This window comes from Capricornis sumatraensis, chromosome 10 (genome assembly GCF_032405125.1).
Source record: "Capricornis sumatraensis isolate serow.1 chromosome 10, serow.2, whole genome shotgun sequence".
In the NCBI taxonomy this organism is placed as follows: Eukaryota; Metazoa; Chordata; class Mammalia; order Artiodactyla; family Bovidae; genus Capricornis; species Capricornis sumatraensis.
This window is the reverse complement of record NC_091078.1, coordinates 79,586,773-79,612,124: the sequence shown is the minus strand read 5'-3', so window position 1 is coordinate 79,612,124 and position 25,352 is coordinate 79,586,773. Positions and strand designations below refer to the sequence as shown.

Below are 25,352 nucleotides of genomic sequence, written 5' to 3'. Positions count from 1 at the left end.
TTTTTATTTCTTTTTTGGGGGGATGGTCTTGATTCCTGTCTCCTGTACAATGTCACACCTAGTAAATAACAGGGACTTAAATCAAGACAGTTTGGCTCCACGGTCCATGAGCTTGGTCACTAGTCTAAGATGTTTCCCATTTATAATAATCACTCTTTTTCTTCTACCAACACCACCATCATCATTATCCTCATCCCCACTATCAGAGAGCCGTATTATAGACAATAATCTAAACTGTTTTGTTTACCTGATCACATCTTAAAGTCTAAAAAGACACACTAGGCAAAAGTTTTCCAAAAAACAGTCACCACATTCAATTCATTTTTCTAATGCTATCTCAGTGACATAAATCTCACTGTGCAGATTGTGGAATTAAGCTAAAGATGATTAAGTTCTAGAGTTAGTTGGTGACTGAGGCAGAGAGAGAACTGATGAAGCTTGACTCTATTCATCCACCATGAGCACTAATCTTAAAAACATTTCAGCTCCCCCCCAAAAAAATAGGTAGGACAGTTTCTAGCCATTTGATCTACCTGGAGAGAAACAAGGTCAGTCTGGCTTGCTAAGCACACTGGAATAAATAAAGTATGAAGACATGAGTAAGGGCCTATCATAAAGAATTCCCACATGCGTCTGCACTCAGCATAATAACGATGGCATTTCATAACATTTTGCATTCAGTCTGGGTAATTCAGTGACACCTTAAAAGCGACAGATGAATATGAAAAAGAGCTGACATCTCCTGCAAAATGTGAGAAGATGCCAGGAGGACCCTAACAAAGTGTAGTGACAGCTAGAACAGAGGATGACAGAGTTTTAAAAGTAACTTGCCACTTATTTTTTTAATTTTTCTATTAAAAAGAACAGACACATGAAAGAAAAATTAAATAAACTCTTTATTTTTTTAAATAGACTCTTTCTTAATGGAACGGGTAATATTCCTAAAATCAGCCAAAAGCAAAACAAAACACTCAAATGTGTCGCTGAAGCCTGTAGTCCCTATTCTATCATTCATTGGCAAATATTTTTATCTATCAAAACATAGGAAAAAAGATTTTAAAGATTCTCCCAGACCTTTAGAATGGCCCTTAAAAACTCCAGAGCTTTACAGTATTTCCTAAAAATCTGCTACAGCACATTTGCCAACATTTCACTAAAACAAACCTCTTAAAATTAATAAATTACCTGTCAAGTCCCATAAAAACAGATGGTCACTTGGAGACAGGAGAAGATGTTTTCATTCTGTTTTACACAGCTGTTCAGACTAGGAAAAGATCATTTCATTTTCCAAACATACAGTAAACCTTGTCTAAGATTTCTAATATTATGCATAAAAATGAAAATTTCATGCAGCTGCTTCTATGTTACACATCTGATTATTGTTGAGAAAACATCTTTAATGGTAAAAAAAAAAACCTCATTATAATAAAAACTAAAATTGGTCTTTGTTCTCTTTTAACAAGCATCAAACTACTTCTCAGTGCCTTGCTATCAAAAGATTTTAAACTGCTGCATGTCCCTACACTGAAGTACACTAATACGTTACTAAACACAATTAAGAATTGATTAGCAATCTCTTACCAATAAGAAAGTACATACAGCAGAATATCTGGTACCACAATTGTTTCTTCCTGTTATTCCTTTCAAGAAGGTATTTTAGGAAGTGCATCAGAAATCTAACACATGAAACAATAAGTCAACACACAACATTTGTGTCACATTTCTGAAATGAGATTTTGATTTGTTAGTCTCCAACACATTACTTACATTACTATAAATCGCACAAAGATGAAGACATCTGGCACCTAAGAATAGTTATGAAATAACCAACACCAAGAGCATGCTTATATTTATGCTCAAAGCTCTTTTGGTTTTATATTTTTAGCAAAAGACATGAAACTTGATAGCTAAATATATGGCCATCTTTTTTTCACATTACTTGCCAGGAGCACTGATGTTTAAGTCTTCAAAATGTCCACAAAATATACCTATGACATTCAAGACAGGAGGGATTCTGAATGGCAGGAGGCTTCCTTTAAAATTGGAAAATTAATTAAAATTTTGACAGGTCACTTTGAGTTAAAGTTTTACTGTCACTCCCCTGTTTAATATCATCCAAAAGTTCCTACCAGAAAAAACCCAAATCCCTTACAGGGCTGACAACACCCTAGTGACCTCCTAGAAGCTCTTTTTTCTCCACAGCTTCAACTCTCTCCTCTCCTCAACCAACTACACCCAAGCTTCCATGATGGTCTTTCTGTCCCCCTGAAGCTTCCAATCTAACAGCCAAGGCCCACGTTATTCCACCAGCTGAGAACACTCTTCCCTTAGATCTTCTTGCAGCTGTTCAGCATTCACATTGCAAATGTCACTTCTTCAGAGAAGGGTTCCTTGACCATCGCCCCCTTACCCTCTCCTCCCCTTAGATCACTAGCTCACTATCTTCTTTTATTTTCTTCATGGCACTGATAATTTTCAGACATTATTTTACAATTATTTACATGTTTATTTTTCTATCTCCTCCCACTAGAATATAAAACTATTCCAAAGAAATGTCTTATCCACAGCTACATCTCTAGCCCCAAGTACCTGCACATAGTAAAAGCATACTGAATGAAGGAACAAACTTTGTTTTCCTCTAAACTTACTAATAACGTGACTGAAGCGGACAAACAATCCTTGTGAATCCAACTTGTATACTGGATACTCCACTATTAGCCTCATCATCAGACTTCATGACAGGATGGGATAAGGAGTCCATAAAATAAAAGGGCCCAGCGTCTATCTCTTTAAAATCTGTGCCCAAATGATCCAGTGTGGGTCTCTTCTCAAGACCTGGCCTTCTAAGGGAAGAATATGGTGTCCCTATGTATACTCTTCGGCCTGTGGGATGGCTATATGCAGGAGAGGAGGATGGATCTGGGCATGAATGTACATGAGACATCTTACAATATTGGATGGAGCTGGTGTGAAAAGAGAAACCACAGGCCAGGGTTTGGTAATCCTTACACTGTACATTCTTTCAGGAAAGTCCAGAATATGTGGAATTCCCTCATGGTCCAGTGGTTGGGCCACTGCACTTTCCCTGCCAAGGTCAATGAACAAGATCAACCTGGTCAAGCAACAAGATTCCACAAGCCATACAGTGTGGCCAGGGGAAAAAACAAAACAAAACTCAGAAATATAAGATTCACGACAAATCTACCAGGTCATTATGAAAGTCTGTTTGTCTGCTGCTGCTGCTGCTGCTAAGTTGCTTCAGTCGTGTCCGACTCTGTGCGACCCCATAGACAGCAGCCCACCAGGCTCCGCCGTCCCTGGGATTCTCTAGACAAGAACACTGGAGTGGGTTGCCACTTCCTTCTCCAATGCATGAACGTGAAAAGTGAAAGCGAAGTTGCTCAGTCATGTCTGACTTTTCGCGACCCCATGGACTGCAGCCTACAAGGCTCCTCTGTCCATGGGATTTTCCAGGCAAGAGTACTGGAGTGGGTTGCCATTGCCTTCTCCACTGTTTGTCTAGGTAAGACATTTTATTCCATTTTGGGTATATGTTAGTTGATCTGATCAACTGTTGCTTGTTTGTCCTTAGTCACTCAGTCATGTCCAACTCTTTGTCCCACTCTTTGCCCCACTCTTTGCGATAAACTGTTAGCTTGATTTATAACTGTATTTGAACATATGGGATGTGGGTTTCTATCCACTCCTACAAATGTTAGGGGTAGGCCTATCTGCCACTGTGAGTCTTTGACCAAATCTCTTGATCTCTACGAACCTGTTTTGTCATCAGAGAAAGAGAAGTAATTCCTGTCTTGCCTCCCATATTATGTAAAGAACAAATGAGACTATACATAACTACCTATAGAAAGTATAATGTAATATCACTGCATTCCTTTCAATATGCCTCCATACATATTTCAGCCAAGTGAAGACCATGAAAATTTCCACTGCCAATCTCAAAGCTACTGTGGCCTTGAGAAACTTTTGAGTTAGACAGAGTTTTAATATTCATTTCATTTGTTCGAAGTGTTAAGTACTCATAAAATTATTTCTCTATCCTTCAAGGTTTTACATCCTTCCAAAAGGAAAAAGATACCAGACTGCCCATGAGTTTAAACATTAAAACAGAATTTTATTTTTTAAGAAAAAAATCTTCTAGAATTATAGTTATTTATAGTTACAAAGCCATGCCAACTGAAACATGCCTCTTCTACTATTTAGCCCACTGAATACAGATCTGTTTTCCAGGAAAAGCACATAATATACAGCAGCACTGTGCATTTATTGATCTCTAATCAGTTGCTGGAGTGAACTGAACATGAAGTACACCCTGGAGGCTGTGTTAGATTTCCCAGGCTGTCTGTCCAAAAGACTCTGCTTCCATCCCAGAGAAAGGATGACCCTAGAGATTTAATAAATCAAGAGCACAAACAGAACACATAAAGAAGCTAGGACAAAGAAAGAAAAACTCAAATACTTAAGAAGAGCAGAGAGCTGGCCAAAGTGCAGTAAAAACTAAAACGGATTCTGGCCAATACACAACAAGAGAAAACAAAATAAGGTTTCAGTGGGCTGAGATTCAGAAAGACTGCATTTTATATGATCAAAACCACTTTGCACAATACAATAAACTCATCAAATGGGGTTCACTAACCACCAGAAAAACTACAAATCACCAAAAAATAAACACTGAAAATCTATTCTGAAGTACCCCTTAGAGTTCATAACACAGAGACTGCATTTTTCTATCAATATATAACCAGATACTTCTATCTCACTCTTAGGTCTACAAATCAAGTAAATTTAGCAGGAAACTTACGTGTAAGTAGTAACAGCAATAATAATAATGGAGGTAACACTCACTGAATAGTTATAATTTTTATCCACTGTTCTAATCATAACACATTATTACAATTATTAATAACATGAAGAGAAGACAACAAGTCTCTGAAGTAAGAAATATTATTAGTCCTTTAGAAGGGGAAACTAAGGCACATGGAGATTAAGCACCTTTCCAAGATCTAATGTAAAAAAAAATTATAGAAGAATTCAGGAGATTTAGCTTCACAAAGGCAGCCAAGAGGTAAGTAGAAGAATCAAGAACTATTAGAAAGGAGATATTTTCTCTGCCATGCCTTCCAAAAAATACATTTTCATCACCACTAAATGGATGGGTACTGGTACAGTGGATGGAAAAAAAAAAAAAAGGAAGCCAATATGAATTCAGGCCTGGAAATTGACTGCCTTGATGGAAAAGAGCATATTATTGATAGGACCTCACAGAGCACCTTCACATACAATCTCTCACAGGATCCTCACAACACACTTAAATTGTGGTTCCCAGCTCACATAGAACTTACAGAGTCCAAATATGCCAAGTAAGTCATTCAGATCACCAAAGTATTTAGTGGCACTACCCTCATGAAAAGTAGTATTAACTCAATGTTAATTCACACAGCATCCCTGAATGTTCTGGGGAAATGGTTCTCCTAACCACTTAAGATAGCAAACTAAACAGGTGGGGAAAAGGAATTGGCAGTGCCTAATCACAATTCCATGTAATGTCCCCATCCCTGCAAAAAAAAGAAAAGATAAGAAAATGGTGAATATGAAAGCCACAACTCAAATTTACACCTTTTGAATCCTGTTCTAACCTGCTTTCCACCACATTAGGCACACTATCACCCAAGACAGTGTTACAACATCAAAGTAAACTATAAATCATGAGGTGATGAGCCACTGACAAATCAGAATGAAGAGAACACACGCATTGTCCAACATCCATGGCTTGCTTGCTCACTATAGCAAAGTGCTGTGTTGAGCTTGGGAAGCCAGTGAAAGCTATTAGGAAGTTGCTCTTTGTTAGCAGCCATCTTTTTTTCTGACACAACTTATTTTCATTAGTTTAGGACTGGGTCTAGATATAGCAACTTCCCCATTTATTCCACTAATTTCCAGAGAAATACCATATTGTGTGACTTCAATATAGAATGCAATTGCAAGTACTAGCTTATTATCATATTCTTAAAACTTGTGACACTACTTTTTAGCTTAGATCATCATACTCAAGAAAACAATATATTCAGCTGGTCTAACTTATCCTCAACACCTTTCTTCATTCACCATATCCCATATATCAGCAAGACCCATGAGCTCTATCTCCAAAATACATCCCCAAGACATCCACTTCTTCTTAGCTCTTCTGCCATCCTTACCATCCAACCACTATCTTCTCTCACTTGGATAATCATATCAGTCTACCTCTTCCCTACTTTTTCTGCAGCTCTGTTAATCAACTCACCACAGCACAATCCATTATAGGGTAACCAACTCATCCTAGTTTGCCTGAGACTTTCTCACTTTTAGCACTGAAAGATCTGAAGCCCAGGAAGTTATTCATTGCTAGGCAAGCAAGATAGTCGGTCACCCTAGTTCAACTGTGAACTTTTTACAAAACAGATAAAATCAGGCAACTACTTGTGGTCACATGAATCACTGGCCCCATTTTGAATTCATACCCATTGCCATGTGCCCCTGCAGTTCACTCCACCAGAGATCTGGGTCATCTGTTCTTGGGCTCAACCAGCATGATATCAGCAGATGATAGTGCAAAGAGGCTTGATATATGCTAGTAGTTGGGCTTGCTCTCTTGCATTTGGGACATCTCCCTGTGAAGGTCTGCCCCAGCTAGCCAAATAGTCCAAGGAGGATGAAAGACATATGGAGCAGACGTGGCCCGCAATAGTAGCTTACAGCCAAACTCAGTGAGACCTCTATACAGAAGCCAATATGCATGCAGATGTTTGAGCAAGAACAAATGACTCACTGAAGCTTGGAGATGGTTTGGCATCTAGAATTGCTGAAGTAATCCCTAGCTCAGGTATGTTTTTATCAAAATCTTTCAACAGCTTCACATTCCACCTGGAATAAAATCCAAAATACTGGGACTTTCCTGGTGGTCCACCGGTTAAAACTCCACACTTCCAAATGCAGGGGGTATGAGTTTGATCCTGGTTGGGGAACTAAGATCCTACACCACATACTGCATAGCATGGCCAAAAGAAAAAGTGATCCAAAAAGACTTATCTGGCTCACAAAACTCTGCATGATCTGTGCTCTCACCTCCCTCATTGCACTGTCTATAAGTCCCACTGGTCTCCTATGATCTCTGACCCACCAGCTGCCTCTGCCTAGAACACCTTGCTTCCAGTTCTTCTCATGACTGGCTCCTTTTTATCCTTGCATGCCAACTTAAAATCACCTCCTCAAAGACTTTATCATCCTAAGTCCTCTATGATTCACCACTTGTTTATGTCTATCACTGCACCTTTTGCATTCTGTAACTAATTTTTTAATTTGTTCATACTCTGTATCTCAACCTAGCTGAAATATTCAATATTTTGTAAGTTACTCAATATCAATTGAATGGTACCCAGTGGTCCAGAAAATCTACTAATCTGAAACTGTCCTGGTCTGAAGTGTAAAAGATTTTTATTATTGACAACAGAAAGTGAAAATCGCTATGATAGTAGTGCTACAGATTATGTTTATCCATCGAAAAGTCCAAACAGATTTAATGAGGGAGGAGTGTTAGCTGGATATAAGTTTATTAAAAACCAGACAGAATTATACTTTAGTTGCATTGCTTTTTCCAAATGAAAGACAACCTCATTAACAAAACCTTGTAACAACCCTCCACCACTTCTAAAACTACTTTGTTTAAACTGAAGGAAGCTGAACAAATAAAAATTGTTTGACCTTTTAGCTACAGAAGTTAAAACAGAAGCAATGAAAGAATCATTCTCCATCACTATAGTTCCATACTATTGGCCTAGAGGTAAACTTTAGCTGTCCACCTTCTTTAGGGATTTCAATGTTCACAAAAGTTGCCTTTAAACTTCAACTACTGTGAAGTTAAAAGGCACTGGATCATGACAGTGGATGTATTTCTATATTGAGAGTATCGCTGTAATGTGAAATACAACAGACTCAGTTCCTTGTTCAGCTAATGGGTGATGCTTACAGTATTCATGAAGGGAAGGGGGAGACACCAGGACTTCTGAGAACTTTGACTAATAAAATCAACCCAGGAGATGGGTGGTCGGGTTGGCCTCAAGCAGGAAGGGAGGGCTCTGGTTGGGGCTTACCCAGTCTAAGGCATTTTACACTAAGCTTTAGGGAGCAAGAAGGTATGAAAAGATGAATTAGAGTCCCTGGGTGAAGACAAACAACTTTATGAACAGTGCTCAGGAGACTAGAGGTCCTAGTCCCTTGACTTTGAGCTCAGAAGTAAAGGGCCCTTGACTTTGCTTTTCTATCACTCAGAGGTTCATCATTTAGTCTGGAATTTGTAAAGTCCACTTAGTTCAAGGTATGAGTCTAGCCAATGTGGATAATTTAGAGCCTCTTAGAGGCTGCTGCTACTGCTGCTGCTGTGCTGGCCTCTTAGAGTATTCTTCTATAAACTAGAAATAAGGACAATGACATATCTTAGAAATGTCTTATGAAGATTCAACAAGAAAACTCAGGCAAAGCATTTAACAGAGTTGTTAAACATACATGGAGTTCTCAAGACTATGTTAGTCATTGTATTTTCCACCACCTAGTGCATTTACCCAATAAATTTCTACTGAGTACATGAGTAAACGAAAGTCTCAGCTTCTGCTGTTTTAGTATAGTCTTCTGCTTAAAAAAGGGGGGAAAAAAAAAAAAAAAAAACCTGCGCAAAGGTAAAACAAAGCATCCCCTTCTAAGACAGGAGTCCCCAACCTTCCGGGTCTAATGCCTGATGATCTCAGGTGGAGCTGATGTAAAAGTAATAAAGTGCACAATAAATGTAACCATCTCCCCCAGTCTGGTTCACAGAAAGAGTGTCTTCCACAAAACCAGTCCCAGGTGCCAAAAAGGTTGTGGACCACTGTTCTAAGACATCAATCAGGATGGCAGATATGAACATTCCAATCTAACAGAAACACTCCATTTTTGGTTTTGGTTTATGCATCATTCTCGTAAGTTTGGTTTGTGAGAGTTCAGTCTCTTCAGTCTGATAAATTCTGAATAGGTTCCCAAAAGTTTACAACCTACAAAGGTAAGCAGAGGCCTGAGGTTTACTCAAAGAAGTATCCCTTGGTACACTATCCACAGAATCATATCTTGGAAGGCAGCACACTTCCCTCAGGCAGCACACTTCTCTCTTTCCTACCTTGATGCACAAATAGCAAAATTATCTAAGTTATGACTTGTCTCCTCAGAGTTAGTATTGCCAATACCTCACCAATCATTTTGAGACATCATTTCCATTAGAACCAAAGAAAGACAAAAAAAAAAAAAAAAAACAAGAAGAAGTAAAGAAGACCAAAGTTTCTATTCTAGGATCAGAATAAACTCTGTTCATTACATATATTAGATTTCATAGGGTCAGAAAAACAAATGTAATTTTCATCTCTTCCAGGATGTCTTCCCTGGTTGTTCAGCATCCACAATGGGAATAGGTACCCATTTCCCCTCTGTGTGCCCATACCATTAAGCCATACTTCCACCATCACTGCATTCCTAGATGTTTATACATCAGTCTCTCTACAACGCAGTGAACATCTTGGAAGCAGCAACTATTCTTGGTCATCCATGTGCCCAACCAAATTCAGTGCTTAAATGATTTTAGACATCACTGTTAGATGAATTAACATCACATAGAAACGATTACTTAAATTACAGGTGTTTTTCAGTCTTCCCTTTGTTTCCTTATACTCCATTCTCTTATTTTGTCCAAGGGTAATAAACACAGCACTATGGCAAGGATGGAAAGCTACTAGCTAATACTGTGCAATATTTATTTTTGTTTCCATCAGTAGGCAGATGAAGTGACAAAAACTGGCATTGAAATGAAGCATTCGTTAGGTACGTTTCAATTGAAAATGGAAAAATATCCACTGATGCTCTAACTGAAAGCAGAAGTGGGTGATGTAAATAGGGACTACCATTACCATGAGCTCAGAGAGAACCTGAGAGAAAGTGAAGCTGACACTGTCCAAGAAGACTCGTTCCTGGCAATATCAGAAGACCTGACCAACCCCACATACTAACCAGAGCTATTCTGTGGCAATAGAGGACCAGCTTGAAGAAAATCCTAAACTAACTTCTGCCAGAAAGCTGGCAAAGGATGAAGCCATCAAGTTAACATCCCCCATCATGACCTCCTACCTTATCAACATGGCCCATGGAACTGCTGCTCCCTTAGTTTTGCCTTCTTCCTAAGCCCAGCTTAAAGACATGACCCAGTGGCATGAAAGAAAACCCACTGGGTGAGTACATGACAGAAGTCCTGCTTGGCAATTGTGAAACTAGATGGAAAGTTCACTGGAGGGTTTGTTCTCTTACTAGTTTTTCCATTCGGTAACCACTTATTGAACCCATACTATGTTCTGGATGCCAGGAGAGCAACGATGGGTGGGAAACAGCCTTGGCCCTGAAACTAAGAATCAAACTTTATCCTATGCAACTGTTTTTAAACTCTGGCTCCTTGTCACCATCCCTAAGAGTATCAGGGACACCCTTCCATCTCCTCTTCATCCTTCATTCAAAAGCTACATGAATTAATATGGCAATACTTAAGGCTGTCATATTCCGTTCCATAAAACAGCCTTCATATCATAAGTCTATCCAAACAAGCCAACAGTGATGGTCAACTATGCTTAAAGACCCTTAAGAAAATGGTAAATTCCAGATGACTCTTGAAACCTGTCTTGGTTTACAGGAGCACATATAATCTCTTCTTTGTATGAACAGTATTGTGTGGAAAGGTCAGCATACAAACTGTCTCGTAAGTAATGTGCCTTCTCTTTCTGAAAAAGAAGACACCACAAGTCAAATGATAGCTTCTACTGCCACTACCTGTACACTGATATGTGGAGCACCCCACTAAGCATAAACAGCAAAAACCACAGCAATAAGATGACAATATCTGTACTGCTGGTGGGCACACAAATTGGGGCAGCCACTATGAAAAACAGTTATGAAAGGCCATCAAATAGTTAAAAATAGAACCACTATATGATCCAGCAATTCCATTTGGGGTATTTATCCACAGAAAATGAAAAAACTAACTTGGAAAGATATGCACTCCCATGTTCAATGCAGCACCATTTACAACAGCTAAGACATGGACACAAACTAACTGTCCATCGGTGGATGAATAGATAAAGGATATGTGAATACTATTCAGCCATAAAAAAAAGAAGGAAATACTACATTTACAACATTTACAACAACATGCATGGACCTTGAGGTTCTTACGCTAAGTAGTCAGACAGAAAAAGACAAATACCACATAAGCTCACTTACACGTAGAATCTTAAAAAACAAATACACTCAAAAATACAGAGAACAGATTGGTGGTTGCCAGAGGAGGTGAGGTGAATATGGGAGGTGGGGGCGGGGAACCATCTTTATTTTTTTCATTTTATAAAGCCAACATGATCCTAATAGCAAAACCAGAGACATATATTAAAAAAACAAGTAAATGATAGACCAACACCCTTCAGAAATATAGACACAAAAATTCTAAACAAAATATTATATTACACAATCCCATAATAAATAAAAGACAATACACCTTAACCAAGCAGGTCCCATTCTAAGAATGCAAGTCTGGTTCAAACTTCAAAAATCAACCAACATAATTCACTACATTAATAACTCATAAAGAAAAGAACATGAATTAAGACTTCTTCAGTGGCTCAGTGGTAAAGAATCCACCTGCCAGGCAGGAGATTTGCAGGAGACACAGGTTCAATCCCCGCCTCAGGAAGATCTGCTAGAGGAGGAAACGGTAACTCACTAGTATTCTTGCCTGGAAAATCCTATGGACAAAGGAGCCTAATGGGCTACAGTTTACGGGGTTGCAGAGAGCTGGACACGCTGAGCATGCACACAAGCTGCAATACATGGATTAACAGAGTAATATCACAGGCGATGTTCAACACAGGTGCAGAAAATGCATGACAGTATTCAGTGTCAATTAATGACTTGAAAAAACACTCAGTAAACCAAAATAAAGGGAACTTCTGGTTGTTGTGAACCCACAAACAAGAAAGAGTAGTAAGGGCTTCTGAGTAAGGTTACCTATAAAGATAATATATGTTTATATAAAGCTGTTTTTTAGATTATACAAAGCTGTTTTACATCTCACACCTGAAGACTCTGGGAACAGTTTGATTTTTGCCTATCGAACATTTTTAGCATTATTATTTTTCCCCTGTTATCCACATCCCATCTGCTTCTTCTTCCTCCATACTGAAGTGACTGGTATATTTGCTCAAATAAAAGCTTAAAGACAAAAAAATTATAATATTTGCCCCACACTTAATTTGAGAAAAATAATGGACTCACAAACCTGTTAGCTTGTTCCACGCAGAATGAAAGGGAAAAAAAGATACATAATTGAAGTAGCTTATTTACTCATCTAGTTTGTATCCTAAGGTAGATCAAGAAATTTTTTAAGTTTTTTCAATTCCATACCTGACCTTAGTAAGTAACCTAGAAAACTCAAGTGGAGTCTTAGTACTATTTATGAACAGCTGTTAAACACTGTCAACTCCTGTAACCACCACCTTAGGGAACAGAGTAGCATCTTAAAAAGCATAATGCCCTAGGTAATATTTATTCTGCTGGAATGTAAAGAAAGAATATCTTTCATTTTCTTTCAAAATTATGCAACTTTTGACTTCACATACTTTCATCTCCCAAGAAAAATATCAACCAACAGTATACAAGTAATATATTCATTACCAAATCATCTGATGAGCTGTGCAATAAGCATAGGTAAACACTCTGCTTTTACTGCAAAGGCACTGATCATTGTTATTTTTTTATCTGCTGTTGATGCTTTTAATAGCTGTTGTTATATGCCTTTTATGATGGCTTACATTCACTCAGTTCAGACCCAAAAAAATAAATAAATAAAAGGAAGGAAAGAAGGTAAATCAGTGAGTAAATGAGGTATGTGCTTTGTTTCTTTCTATTTTTTAATCCAAATCATTCCTTAATGCATGTATCATTAGCCTCAATTTTATAGTCAAGCAAATTGTGACTTAGGTAATCAAAGTAGACATGGGATGATGTCTTGTCTGTAGAGTCCATGCTGGTTCTAAGTCAAGAAGCAAAGAAACAAATTTCCCCCAAATTCTAAAAGCTCCAGAAGCCACTACCATGATCACCAAACCCATTTCCTCTTCGTCGTTCACACACATTGGGACTATATTTCCCAGCCTCACCTGCAGTTCATTGTGACCATCTGATGAATTTCAGCAATTGAATGTGATACACTCTGTGCAATCTCCACACATAACACTCCTAGCTCTTTTTCTCTCTTACGTGGCTGGAACAGACACAATCCTCAGGTCGTCTTTGAGAGACATGTGTTGAAGAGGCCAGAGTGAGATGATGAAGGAGTCGAAATCTGTGAGTCACCAATTAGAGGCAAACCAGGAACACCATTGGAGAAGGCGATGGCACCCCACACCAGTACTCTTGCCTGGAAAATCCCATGGATGGAGGAGCCTGGTAGGCTGCAGTACATGGAGGTGCTAAGAGTCAGACACGACTGAGCGACTTGACTTTCACTTTTCACTTTCATGCACTGAAGAAGGAAATGGCAACCCACTCCAGCGTTCTTGCCTGGAGAATCCCAGGGACGGGGGGAGCCTGGTGGCCTGCCGTCTATCGGGTGACACAGAGCTGGACAGGACTGAAGCAACTTAGCAGCAGCAGGAGCAGGAACACCATACTGAACCCATATGTGACTAAAAACTCCTTACTATGTTAATCCATCAAAAATTGGGCAGTTATAAATTAGCATTCCCTACCTAACATGCAAACACAGAAAAAACAATCTAAGTAAGTAACAATAGGAAACAGTCAATCTAGGGATTATAACTATCACACTAATATTTATGAAAAACATTATTTAATATTTAGGTCATGCTTATGTTATTATGTGGACTTTTAAATGCAGGACACAAAACTATATGCACAGTGTTTTCCTAGAGTTAAAAACAAACATACTGTCAATTATATTTATGTAAATTTGTGCACAGAAACTAATGTCGCTGACTCAATGAATGCAGAAGGAAAATGGAGGGAAATAAGTTGATATTAAAGCAGGTTCACCTAGAGCCAGATATCCTGCAATGTGAAGTTAAGTGGGCCTTAGAAAGCATCACTACGAACAAAGCTAGTGGAGGTGATGGTATTCCACTGGAGCTATTTCAAATCCTGAAAGATGATGCTGTGAAAGTGCTGCACTCAATATGCCAGCAAATTTGGAAAACTCAGCAGTGGCCACAGGACTGGAAAAGGTCCATTTTCATTCCAATCCCAAACAAAGGCAATGCCAAAGAAAGCTCAAACTGCACTCATCTCACACACTAGTAAAGTAGTGCTCAAAATCCTCCAAGCCAGGCTTCAGCAATATGTGAATCGTGACCTTCCAGATGTTCAAGCTGGTTTTAGAAAAGGCAGAGGAACCAGAGATCAAACTGCCAACATCCGCTGGATCATCAAAAAAGCAAGAGAGTTCCAAAAAAACAACTACTTCTGCTTTATTGACTATGCCAAAGCCTTTGACTGTGTGGATCACAATAAACTGTGGAAAATTCTGAAAGAGATGGGACTACCAGACCACCTAACCTGCCTCTTGAGAAACCTATATGCAGGTCAGGAAGCAACAGTTAGAACTGGACATGGAAAAACAGACTGGTTCCAAATAGGAAAAGGAGTATGTCAAGGCTGTATATTGTCACTCTGCTTATTTAACTTATATGAAGAGTATATCATGAGAAACGCTGGACTGGAAGAAACACAAGCTGGAATTAAGACTGCTGGGAGAAATATCAATAACCTCAGATATGCAGATGACATCACCCTTATGGCAGAAAGTGAAGAGGAACTAAAAAGCCTCTTGATGAAAGTGAAAGAGGAGAGTGGAAAAGTTGGCTTAAAGCTCAACATTCAGAAAACAAAGACCATGGCATCCGGTCCCATCACTTCATGGGAAATAGATGGGGAAACAGTGGAAACAGTGTCAGACTTTATTTGGGGGGGGCTCCAAAATCACTGCAGATGTTGACTGCAGCCATGAAATTAAAAGACGCTTACTCCTTGGAAGAAAAGTTATGACCAACCTAGATAGCATATTGAAAAGCAGAGACATTACTTTGCCAACAAAGGTCCATCTAGTCAAGGCTATGGTTTTTCCAGTGGTCATGTATGGATGCGAGAGTTGGACTGTGAAGAAAGCTGAGCACCGAAGAATTGATGCTTTTGAACTGTGGTGTTGGAGAAGACTCTTGAGAGTCCCTTGGACTGCAAGGAGATCCAACCAGTCCATTCTCAAGGAGATCAACCCTGGGATTTCTTTGGAAGGAATGATGCTAAAACTGAAACTCCAGTACTTTGGCCACCTCATGCGAAGAGTTGACTCATTGGAGAAGACTTTGATGCTGGGAGGGATTGGGGGCGGGAGGAGAAGGGGACGACTGAGGATGAGATGGCTGGATGGCATCACGGACTCAATGGGTGTGAGTTTGAGTGAACTCCGGGAGATGGTGATGGACAGGGAGGCCTGGTGTGCTGCGATTCATGGGGTCGCAAAGAGTCTGACATGACTGAGCAACTAAACTGAACTGAAAGCAGGTTCTCTCTGGGTAATGAGACTATAGGTCTCTGTGCTTTTTCAGTTTCAAAATCAAAATATTCCTTTGATAATCAGAAGAGATTTATCTGTTTATGTTTCAGTTCAGTTCAGTCACTAAGTCATGTTGACTCTTTGCAACCCCATGCACTGCAGTATACCAGGCTTCCCTGTCCTTCACTATCTCCCTGAGTTTACTCAAACTCATGTCCATTGAGTCGATGATGCCAGCCAACCATCTAATCCTCTGTTGTCCCCTTCTCCTCCTGCCTTCAATCTTTCCCAGCATCAGGTCTTTTCCAACAAGTCAGTTGTTCGCATCAGGTGGCCAAAGCATTGGAGTTTCAGCTTCAGCATCAGTCCTTCCAATGAATATTCAGGGTCGATTTCTTTCAGGATTGACTTGTTTGATCTCCTTTGATCTTCCCACTGCCAATGAAGGCAGTAATGTCTCTGCTTTTTAATACGCTGTCTAGGTTTGTCATAGCTGTTTTTTCAAGTATCAAGTGTCTTTTAATTTTATGGCTGCAGTCTCCACTGCAGTCATTTTGTTTATGTTTAAGGTTTCTTTTAAAAGACCAGTATGTCCAGATAGATGGACAATAAGAAGCTAGCTTTTATGCCAACGTACCCTAGGCAAAGCTTTTCTACATTTACAACCCCCTACAAAGTACCCTCTGGACATTTAGAATTCGTAACATACCCTGGGGTGAGTCAAAGACCCCCAGGCACAAATTATTCATAGGAAAGACATGCAAAATGAGATAATGCACATAACTTCTTTGTTCATTCACAATGAGGTAGCTTTAAAAACAAATTAATAAGTAACTCCATTAAAAACACATTGAAAAGACTGAATGAAATTGTTGGTCACCGTGGATACACAATCACTGACACACAGGATCCAGTAATATCTGGAACCAGTTCCTAAAGGAAAGCCTTCCCTTTGGTTTAATTGAGGACATGATATTGCACTTGCAAAATGCTCACCATGATACCAGGAACATGGCAAGAGGCCAAAGGTTAAATCCCACCAATATTATTTTTATTGATTAAAATGTGAGAAGAATTAATCCTTACCTTATTACATAGACAAAAATCAAGCTGAGGCACTGACTTTCAAAGCTCTGTTCTCATTTGTTTCTCTAAGGAAGGTGACAGGAAGCTTCATGTTCACTCCCATAAACCCTGCCTGCCCACAACCTGTCCTGATCTTACCCTTCACTCGATGGGTTTCCTCCTGCTTTTATTCACTGAGCAGCACAAGATAACCAGGAAAAGATATTCTAGCAAAGAGGAATTCTAAGGAGATGACCAGACAAGCCCGTTTATATGTACAATCTTTGGAAAAATAGAAAAGAACAGCTTATAAAAGTGGGGGAATCTCTTTACAAAATATATATAGTAGGAAATATTACTAAAGGCTCTACTTTTTTGAATGGGATAAACATAGTCTTAATAAACACAGTCAGGGACAGATTTTATTATCAATTCAGATGCTCCTTTAGGGAGCATTTCTAAGTAAACATGGGCAAATGAAAATTTTGTGAGCAACAATAATATTTATTGAACATTCACTATGCCTCAGAACCTACCATAAACACCTCTGTCTGGATGACTCACCACCATGATTCCCAGAAAACAGACACTGCTTTAACCTCTAATGGCCTGTATTTGCCATCACCCTTGCAATTGCATTCCTGACTGCAGATTCAAAATAGTGGACAGCTGATACAGTGGTAAAAAGATTTACTACAGAGCATCCAGTGTTATCCTCACCTGTCGTTATAACAGCATAATGACCACCATCTCAACACAAAGGTTGTTTAAGATCTTTGTGCAAGATCCTCACCACATAATCAGATATGACAAAGCAACAAAGAGGCTTATGATGTATTTAACTGCCTACAGGATAAACAGTACATGCCAATCTGTAGTCAATGGACAGCAGTTCCCTTTTTATATAAAATACAATACCTTAATGGTACAAGTAATTCACCAGGTTTTAGGATGTGATTATATAAAAGGAAAAGAATAAGTTATCATATTGACAAATGGAAATACATTGGAGCTGAAAGCAATTCAAAGCTAGCAGAGTTCAATAAGAGCTCCTTATCTCCATTTTAGGATACATGTCATTAGCTCAGAAAAGATTAATTTCTCCATTCATATTTTAATTTCTTTCCTGGCAAAAAATAAAACTGTGAGTTTGCAAAATACAGTCTTCCTGCTTAATCAAATATCAAGAGTCTCATATCAACATGAAATGAATAATTAATAAACTGTGGAGGGAAGAGCTTCTTTGGTGGCTCAGTGGTAAAGAAGTCACCTGCCAATGTAGAAGATGTGGATTCTATCCCTGATCTGAGAAGATCCCACATGCTGTGGAGCAACTAAGCCCAAGCCCATGCTCTGAAGCCTGTGAGCTGCAGCTACTGAAGCCCATGTGCCCTACAGCCTGTGCTCTGCAACCAGAGAAGCCCACGCACTGCAACTAGAGAGAAGCCCCCACTTGCCGCAACTAGAGAAAATGCCTGCGCAGCAACAAAGACCCAGCGTAGCCAAAGACAAAACAAACAAATAAATAAAGGTATTTTTTAAAAAAAGGCAAAAAAAAAAAAAAAAAAGCAACAACTGTGGAGATTCCAAAAACTAACAAGTGGTGGTCTGAAGTAAGTTTCATCTATTCTTTTATAAACATCTCCTTTAAGACAGGCCTTTAAGAGTTTAGAGTTATGTGAGATATGTATGTCTTCATTTCTAAAGTGACCTGAAAGACAACACAGAAATTAGTCATGCACACTGTAGGTATTCTGTAATTATTTGCTGATTGTATACATTAAATGCAATCCATACAGGAGAAATCTGTATAATGAGTAAGTCTCCTGAGAAAATTACACGCAAGGGAAACAATTCCTTCCTGAAAGCGTGATTACAAAAGGTAGCTCATAAAAAATGCCGCAGAATTGAATATTATCCACATATTAAAAACTTACATCCCTAAACCAAATTTACTCTTAATCAGACACAAGTCCATTTTCTGTGCAAGAAAATGAGGGTCTCACTCAATATCTTATCATTATTAATTGTTTCAGAAACAAAAGGTTTGTATTACCCATTTGAAACAAATGTTCAAATTAACAAGATTTCCATCACTACACAGCAAAAAGTTCTATTTCCCAAATAGATACAACAAAATGAATCATTAAGAAAATATCTGAAGATTACAGAGTTTCTATAAATTGTCTTAGAACCTGCCACGTCTAGTTTTAATTCAATCTTCTAATTTTGTTAGTATGCATTTCCTATCTTAAAAATGCTGATCCATCTATTAAAATCTCCTAAGAACAACATCATCAAGTTAGCAAAGAGCAAAAATGTTTGAGGAGGAGATTAAATCTAATCTGCCTGGGTAAAAATCCCATCTTTGTCAATCATTAGCTGTTTTTAACCTTTTCCTACCTGTTTAGTTGCTTTAGCAAAATAACAATACTGTGCTAAAAATAGCAGGCTTTGGCAAAGGCATGAATATGACAGACATGAGAAGCATTTAAGATGACACAGGTGTATCTCAGCTGAGTAAGTAGAAGAGCTAAGTGGGAGAATGGGTTCAGAGCAACCAAGAGATGACAAGCTCCACGTGGGCCAGGAAAGGAGGAGACCACCATAAGTGGATGGCAAACAGAAAACCAGCAGTGTGAGTTTAAACACAAAGAGATCTGTGAGCTGATCCACACAGAGATTACAATGGAAATCACAGACATGGCTAATATCAATATTTGTCTTCAAAATATTAATATATTACAAAATGTCATTTTATTTCAAAATATATCCAAATATCAATAAAGCAGAAAGGTAAGCTAATACATTTCAGTCACTTACAAACTTTGCAAACTATAATATGAACTCTCTGAACATACAATCAACAAAATACTCATTATCATAGGTCTCTGATTTGTCTGTGACCTTACCTCATGACAGTAGTGAACCGTTTAGAATTACATGCCTCTGCTGTCACCTGTGATGGCAACAGTAATATCTTCTAGAGTGTTTATTGCATGTTACACACATTATTCTTCTATATAATTTTTCCCCATTAAAATACTATACGGCAGAGGTCCCATTTTCAGGCAGGTATTGCATGTTATACATGTTATTCTTCTACATAATTTTTCCCTATTAAAATACTATAATTATAAGGCAGAGGTCCCATTTTCAGGACAATTGGCAACATATATGTGTGATCCAGCTTTAACTTCAAATTTATTCGGTGAATCTCTCAATTGTGCTGTTGATGCTTATCAATTTACACTGATAAGAATATAAAAAATACTATGGAATTTTGCAAGATTCTTCTTGTTTTGCTCTCTCCAAACTATCTCAGTGATATGCATACTTCCTTTCATATTCACTATTAACTTCTTTCATTTTATCAACTAGACTTGGTACCACCTCCTCCTCCAATACTATAAATTACTGTTCTGATCAAAAGTATCTATTAAACAACAAAAATCAGAGCTCTTCCTTCCACCAAAACTACTCACTGAGTAAGAGGAGGATTACTCATTCATGCAGCAAATGAGGTGCTCTGTTAGTTCTCTAAATTCCCTTTTAGCTCTAAGCAGATCACAGGAAGGCCTTCCTGTGGCCACCTCATCTAAGAATTATCATGGGTATGCACTGGCCAAGGCACACATACAGCCATATCACTCTCAATTCACTTTCATTTTCTTTTAAGAACCACTCTTCAAGTACCACACTGCCTTCTTTAAAAGGTGATATTCATTTCTGAATTTTAGTTTTCTTTTATTTAAGCTTGCTTCACTCTTCATTTCTTTCCCTCCCTTAGCACTGGAAATCACCTTGTTAATTCCTCCAGAACAAAAATCCTGTCTGACACAGTATACAAGCCCCAACCACAAAGTGGTGGCTAAATAAATGCTTATAAAACAAATCCATGGCTAAGAAGCCAATTAGTTAACTCCACATCTCTATGAAAATCTGAAAGGTAAGTCCTCTTAGCTGTGCTCCACTTAAACGGGTGGGAAGTAATCAGCTGGCTTCTCGAATTCCCTTAAGAAAGATTCTTCAACCTGGACTACAAGTGAGTCAGCACATTTGAGGAAATAATGGGGGAAATGAAGAGCAAAGACTAACCTGAACTTTACATTTCTTGCTCTCATTATCCAATCCCCAAACCACAGGAGTATAAAACAAAAATGACCCTTTCATGTAAAGATGTTGCAATACTAACTTTACCAAGTTTATTACCACAGTTCACTGAGGCACTCTCATCCACGTGTAGGTCTAATGTTTTTCCACCATAAAAACCAATTTTGATAGTTCTTGAAAATAAAACCAATTTTCGTTTCTTAAAATATAAACTGCTCTCAGTTTCTACATTTAGCATCTGAAAAGTACAAATCCATTTCTTTCTAGAATGCAACTTCAAAGGAGAAAAGGGGCTCGCTCATCCTCCACAGCTGCATCCACTGTGCCTACAACATGTGGGTGACAATAAATATTTGTTGAAAGAAAGAATACATATATATTCCAATTAACATAATAAAGGAGCTGCATTTAAGCATCTGGGGGAACTCTGAAAGGGAGGTAAAACAACAAGTACTAGCTGAAGTACCTCACTTCTTACTCTTAAAAGAGCAAAGAAAATTGAAAAATTGAAATACAGGACCTGCCTGTTTTGTACTCTCAAACTCTGCTACAACTGCCTGGGCAATGCCAGTGAGCAGATGCTCTATTCTTTATTCGTTAATGGGAAACAACACTCTCCAAGGTTGCAACCAAAGAATGCACAGACACATCTTTCTATTGTCCAGATTTGTACTATAAAACAGGGTAGCCACAACATGTGTCTTTCAAGCACCTGAAATGTGGTCAATGTGAAATGAGATGTCCTGGAGATGTAATATATAAATCAGATTTGTGAGCATTAGCAGTATCTATTTCTATTTCATTGACTATGCCAAAGCCTTTGACTGTGTGGATCACAATAAAATGTGGAAAACTCTGAAAGAGATGGGAATACCAGACCACCTGACCTGCCTCTTGAGAAACCTATATGCAGGTCAGGAAGCAACAGTTAGAACTGGACATGAAACAACAGACTGATTCCAGATAGGAAAAGGAGTATGTCAAGGCTCTATATTGTCACCCTGCTTATTTAACTTCTATGCAGAGTACATCATGAGAAACGCTGGGCTGGAAGAAACACAAGCTGGAATCAAGACTGCTGGGGAGAAATCTCAATAACCTCAGATATGCAGATGACACCACCCTTATGGCAGAAAGTGAAGAAGAACTAAAGAGCCTTTTGATGAAAGTCAAAGAGGACAGTGAAAAAAGGCTTAAAGCTCAACATTCATAAAACTAAGATCATGGCATCCGGTCCCATCACTGCATGGCAAATAGATGGGGAAACAGTGGAAATAGTGGCTGACTTTATCTTGGGGGGCTCCAAAATCACTGCAGATGGTGACTGCAGCCATGAAATTAAAAGATGCTTGCACCTTGGAAGGAAAGTTATGACCAACCTAGACAGCATATTAAAAAGCAGAGACATTACTTTGTCAACAAAGGTCCATCTAGTCAAGGCTATGGTTTTTCCAGTGGTCATGTCTGGATGGATGTGAGAGTTGGACTGTGAAGAAGGCTGAGTACCAAAGAATTGATGCTTCTGAACTGTAGTGTTGGAGAGGACTCTTGAGGGTCCTTTGGACTGCAAGGAGATCCAACCAGTCCATCCTAAAGATCAGTCCTTGGTATTCATTGGAAGGACAGATGTTGAAGCTAAAACTAATATTTTGGCCACCTGATGTGAAGAGTTGACTCATTTGAAAAGACCCTGATGCTGGGAAAGATTGAGGGCAGGAGGAGAAGGGGATGACAGAGGATGAGATGGTTCAAAGGCATCACCGACTTGGTGGACATGGGTTTGGGTGGACTCCGGGAGTTGGTGATAGACCGGGAGGCCTGGGGTGCTGTGCTTCATGGGGTTACAAAGAGTCGGACAGGACTGAGTGACTGAACTGAACTGAACTGAGCACTAGAAAAGAATATAAAATAACCGCTTGAAAACTGTTTTATATTAATTAAATTTTGAAATGATAGTATTTTGGATATACTGGAGTAAACAAAATATATTATTAAAATTTGTTTCACCTATTTATTTTTACCTTTACTAAGGTGACTTAGAAAATTTAACAATATTTGTGTGGCTCACATTTCTAATGGATGGTGCTTATCCAGACCAACAACAAGAGAGTCTACATGGCACTAAAGGAATGTTCACTGAAGAACATCAAAGTCTGAGTCCTCATTTCTCAATCCATAACTAGGGAAACGAACTAGATTTTCTACCATGTACTAGTGTGCAGTCTCCCTTATTGTTGTTGTTTAGCTGGTAAGTCGTGTTCAACTTTTGTGCTACCCCACGGACTGTATCCTGCCAGGCTCCTCTGTCTATGGGATCTCCCAGGCAAGAATACTGGAATGAATTGCCATTTCCTACTCCAGGGCATCTTCCCAATCCAGGTACCAAACCCACTTCTCCTGTGCCTCCTGCACTGGCAGGTGGATTCTTCAGCACTCAGACACCAGGGAAGCTCTATGCAGTCTCCCTTGAAGGCTCCCTTAAAGGCTCTAAATAGCTTTGGGAGGTAAACATATTAGCCTTGATTTACAGACTAACAAAAAGAGGGACAGAAAAGAAAAAGTATTTACGCAAAGTTATAGAGCTGATAAATCAAAGGGCAAAACACTGAACCAAAGTCAGCAGAATTTCGAAATGCAGATTCTTCCCTTTCTCTCTTCCATTCACTCAGAGGGAACTTTCCCCATGTTCTCAGAGGCTTAAATGAAGGATGCCAACTGTCTTTCCTGACTCACCCTGCAACAGGCTTCTCTTTGACACTTTATACCCTTCAACCAATTTTCTCATAGCCACTAAACCACAGATAAGAGAACTAGGTGAAATGGTGGCTGAGAAACATGGAAAAATTACTATAGAGTGGAACCACATATGCTTCTGTCTCATGTAAAAGAATAAAGCTTTCTTAACTGGGCATTTTGCCCTCACAACTCAAAGTTCTCCACTGTACCTGTCACTGTTACTATAACCTGCAACTGAAAAATTTAACTAGTGGGAAACCACTACCTGTGAATTCACTAATTTGGCCAAGCATATTTCACCCATTATGAATTAGCTTACTTAGTCTCTTAGCAGCCTCCAGAGCTTCACTGGCAGTGTCGGCAACAAAGAATCTTTGAACTTTCACTCCGTTGTCAGACATTAATTTCTTACTCTGGTATTCCTGCAGGTTCAGCCATCTTCTGGATGTTAATTGAACCACCTAGAGAAATTGGGGAAGAGAGATAAGAAGACTTAAAACAGAAAGAAAAGTAACAGTCAACTGGTAGGGCCAGTCTTATAGGTACCCTCAAACATCAGTTAGCAACAGAAATCTTAGAGGCAAAGAAATATATATATATATAATGAATTCTCCATGCTTAATTGTTTTTCTAATCAAAACTGTTAAGGACAACTGCACATACACCCAAATGAATAAGGTCTAAATTTAGTTAATAGGGGGCTTGTAGGCTCAGTCAAGGCCAATTTCCTAATTTTGATATTAGAGTTTAACTATGTGAGAGTCAACACGAGGGGACACTGGGTGAAGAGGACATGGGACTGCTGCACTAGTTCTGCAGCTGCCTGGGTGTCTATAAGGACTTTATTTAAAAATTACCTTTAAAACTGTTAAGGACTCTGTGGTACAGCATATGCTTTTCCCTGTCTCCACTCCAAACAAATAAAGTTCATACCATTATTTAAATAACTATATACATCATTAAACATTAAGGTAACTCAGGAAATTTGTTTTAACTCTTTGAGGTCAATGGGCCACAGACTAATCCATTTTATTGTGGTTTTTAATGGATTCCATTACGTGTTTAATGAGATTATTTCCAACTCACCAAAGTTGAGTACAGTAATCTGAAATAGTCACCATTAATTAAATTACTAATTCCTAAAAACTGCAATTTGTATATTAAAGTAACTGCTTAAGAATCATATGAAAGTTGTCTTCCGTTACGCGTTGATCAGTAAGCTTTCATTTGTACTGAAAGAAAAGGATCAAAGGATAGAATGACATGAAAAACTCTTCTCATTCTATCCAATAAGATCAATAACATTATCTATTAAATTCACGAAAGTGAAGTGAAAGTTGAAGTCACTCAGTAGTGTCCGACTCTTTGCAACCCCATGGGCTATACAGTCCTTGGGATTCTCCAGGTCAGCATACTGGAGTGGGTAGCCTTTTCGTTCTCCAAGGGATCTTCCCAAACCAGAGAAAGAACCCAGGTCTCCCGCACTGCAGGCAGATTCTTTACCAGCTGAGCCACAAGGGAAACCTAAGAACACTGGCATGGGTAGCCTATCCCTTCTCCAGTGGATCTTCCCGATCCAGGAATTGAACCAGGGTCTCCTGCATTGCAGGCGGATTCTTTACCAACTGAGCTATCAGGGAAGCCCATTAAATTCATAAGCCTTGTTTTTAAAAGAAAAGAAAAAATAAACACACTTAGTTTCATTTCTATCCATGAAATGAAATATCCATGTATCCATATCCATGTATCCATGGCT

The 25,352-nt window shown here is 38.8% G+C and overlaps 1 protein-coding gene across 1 annotated transcript in view; it reads right to left on the bottom strand.

The window, feature by feature from the left end:
* The window catches only part of SUCLG2 (succinate-CoA ligase GDP-forming subunit beta), a 293,276-nt gene that overhangs the window by 198,274 nt on the left and 69,650 nt on the right, over positions 1-25,352 (bottom strand). The window contains exon 2 of the mRNA XM_068981830.1: positions 23,916-24,057. Coding sequence (XP_068837931.1) covers positions 23,916-24,057 — 142 coding nt within the window. The remainder of the gene's footprint in view (positions 1-23,915; positions 24,058-25,352) is intronic.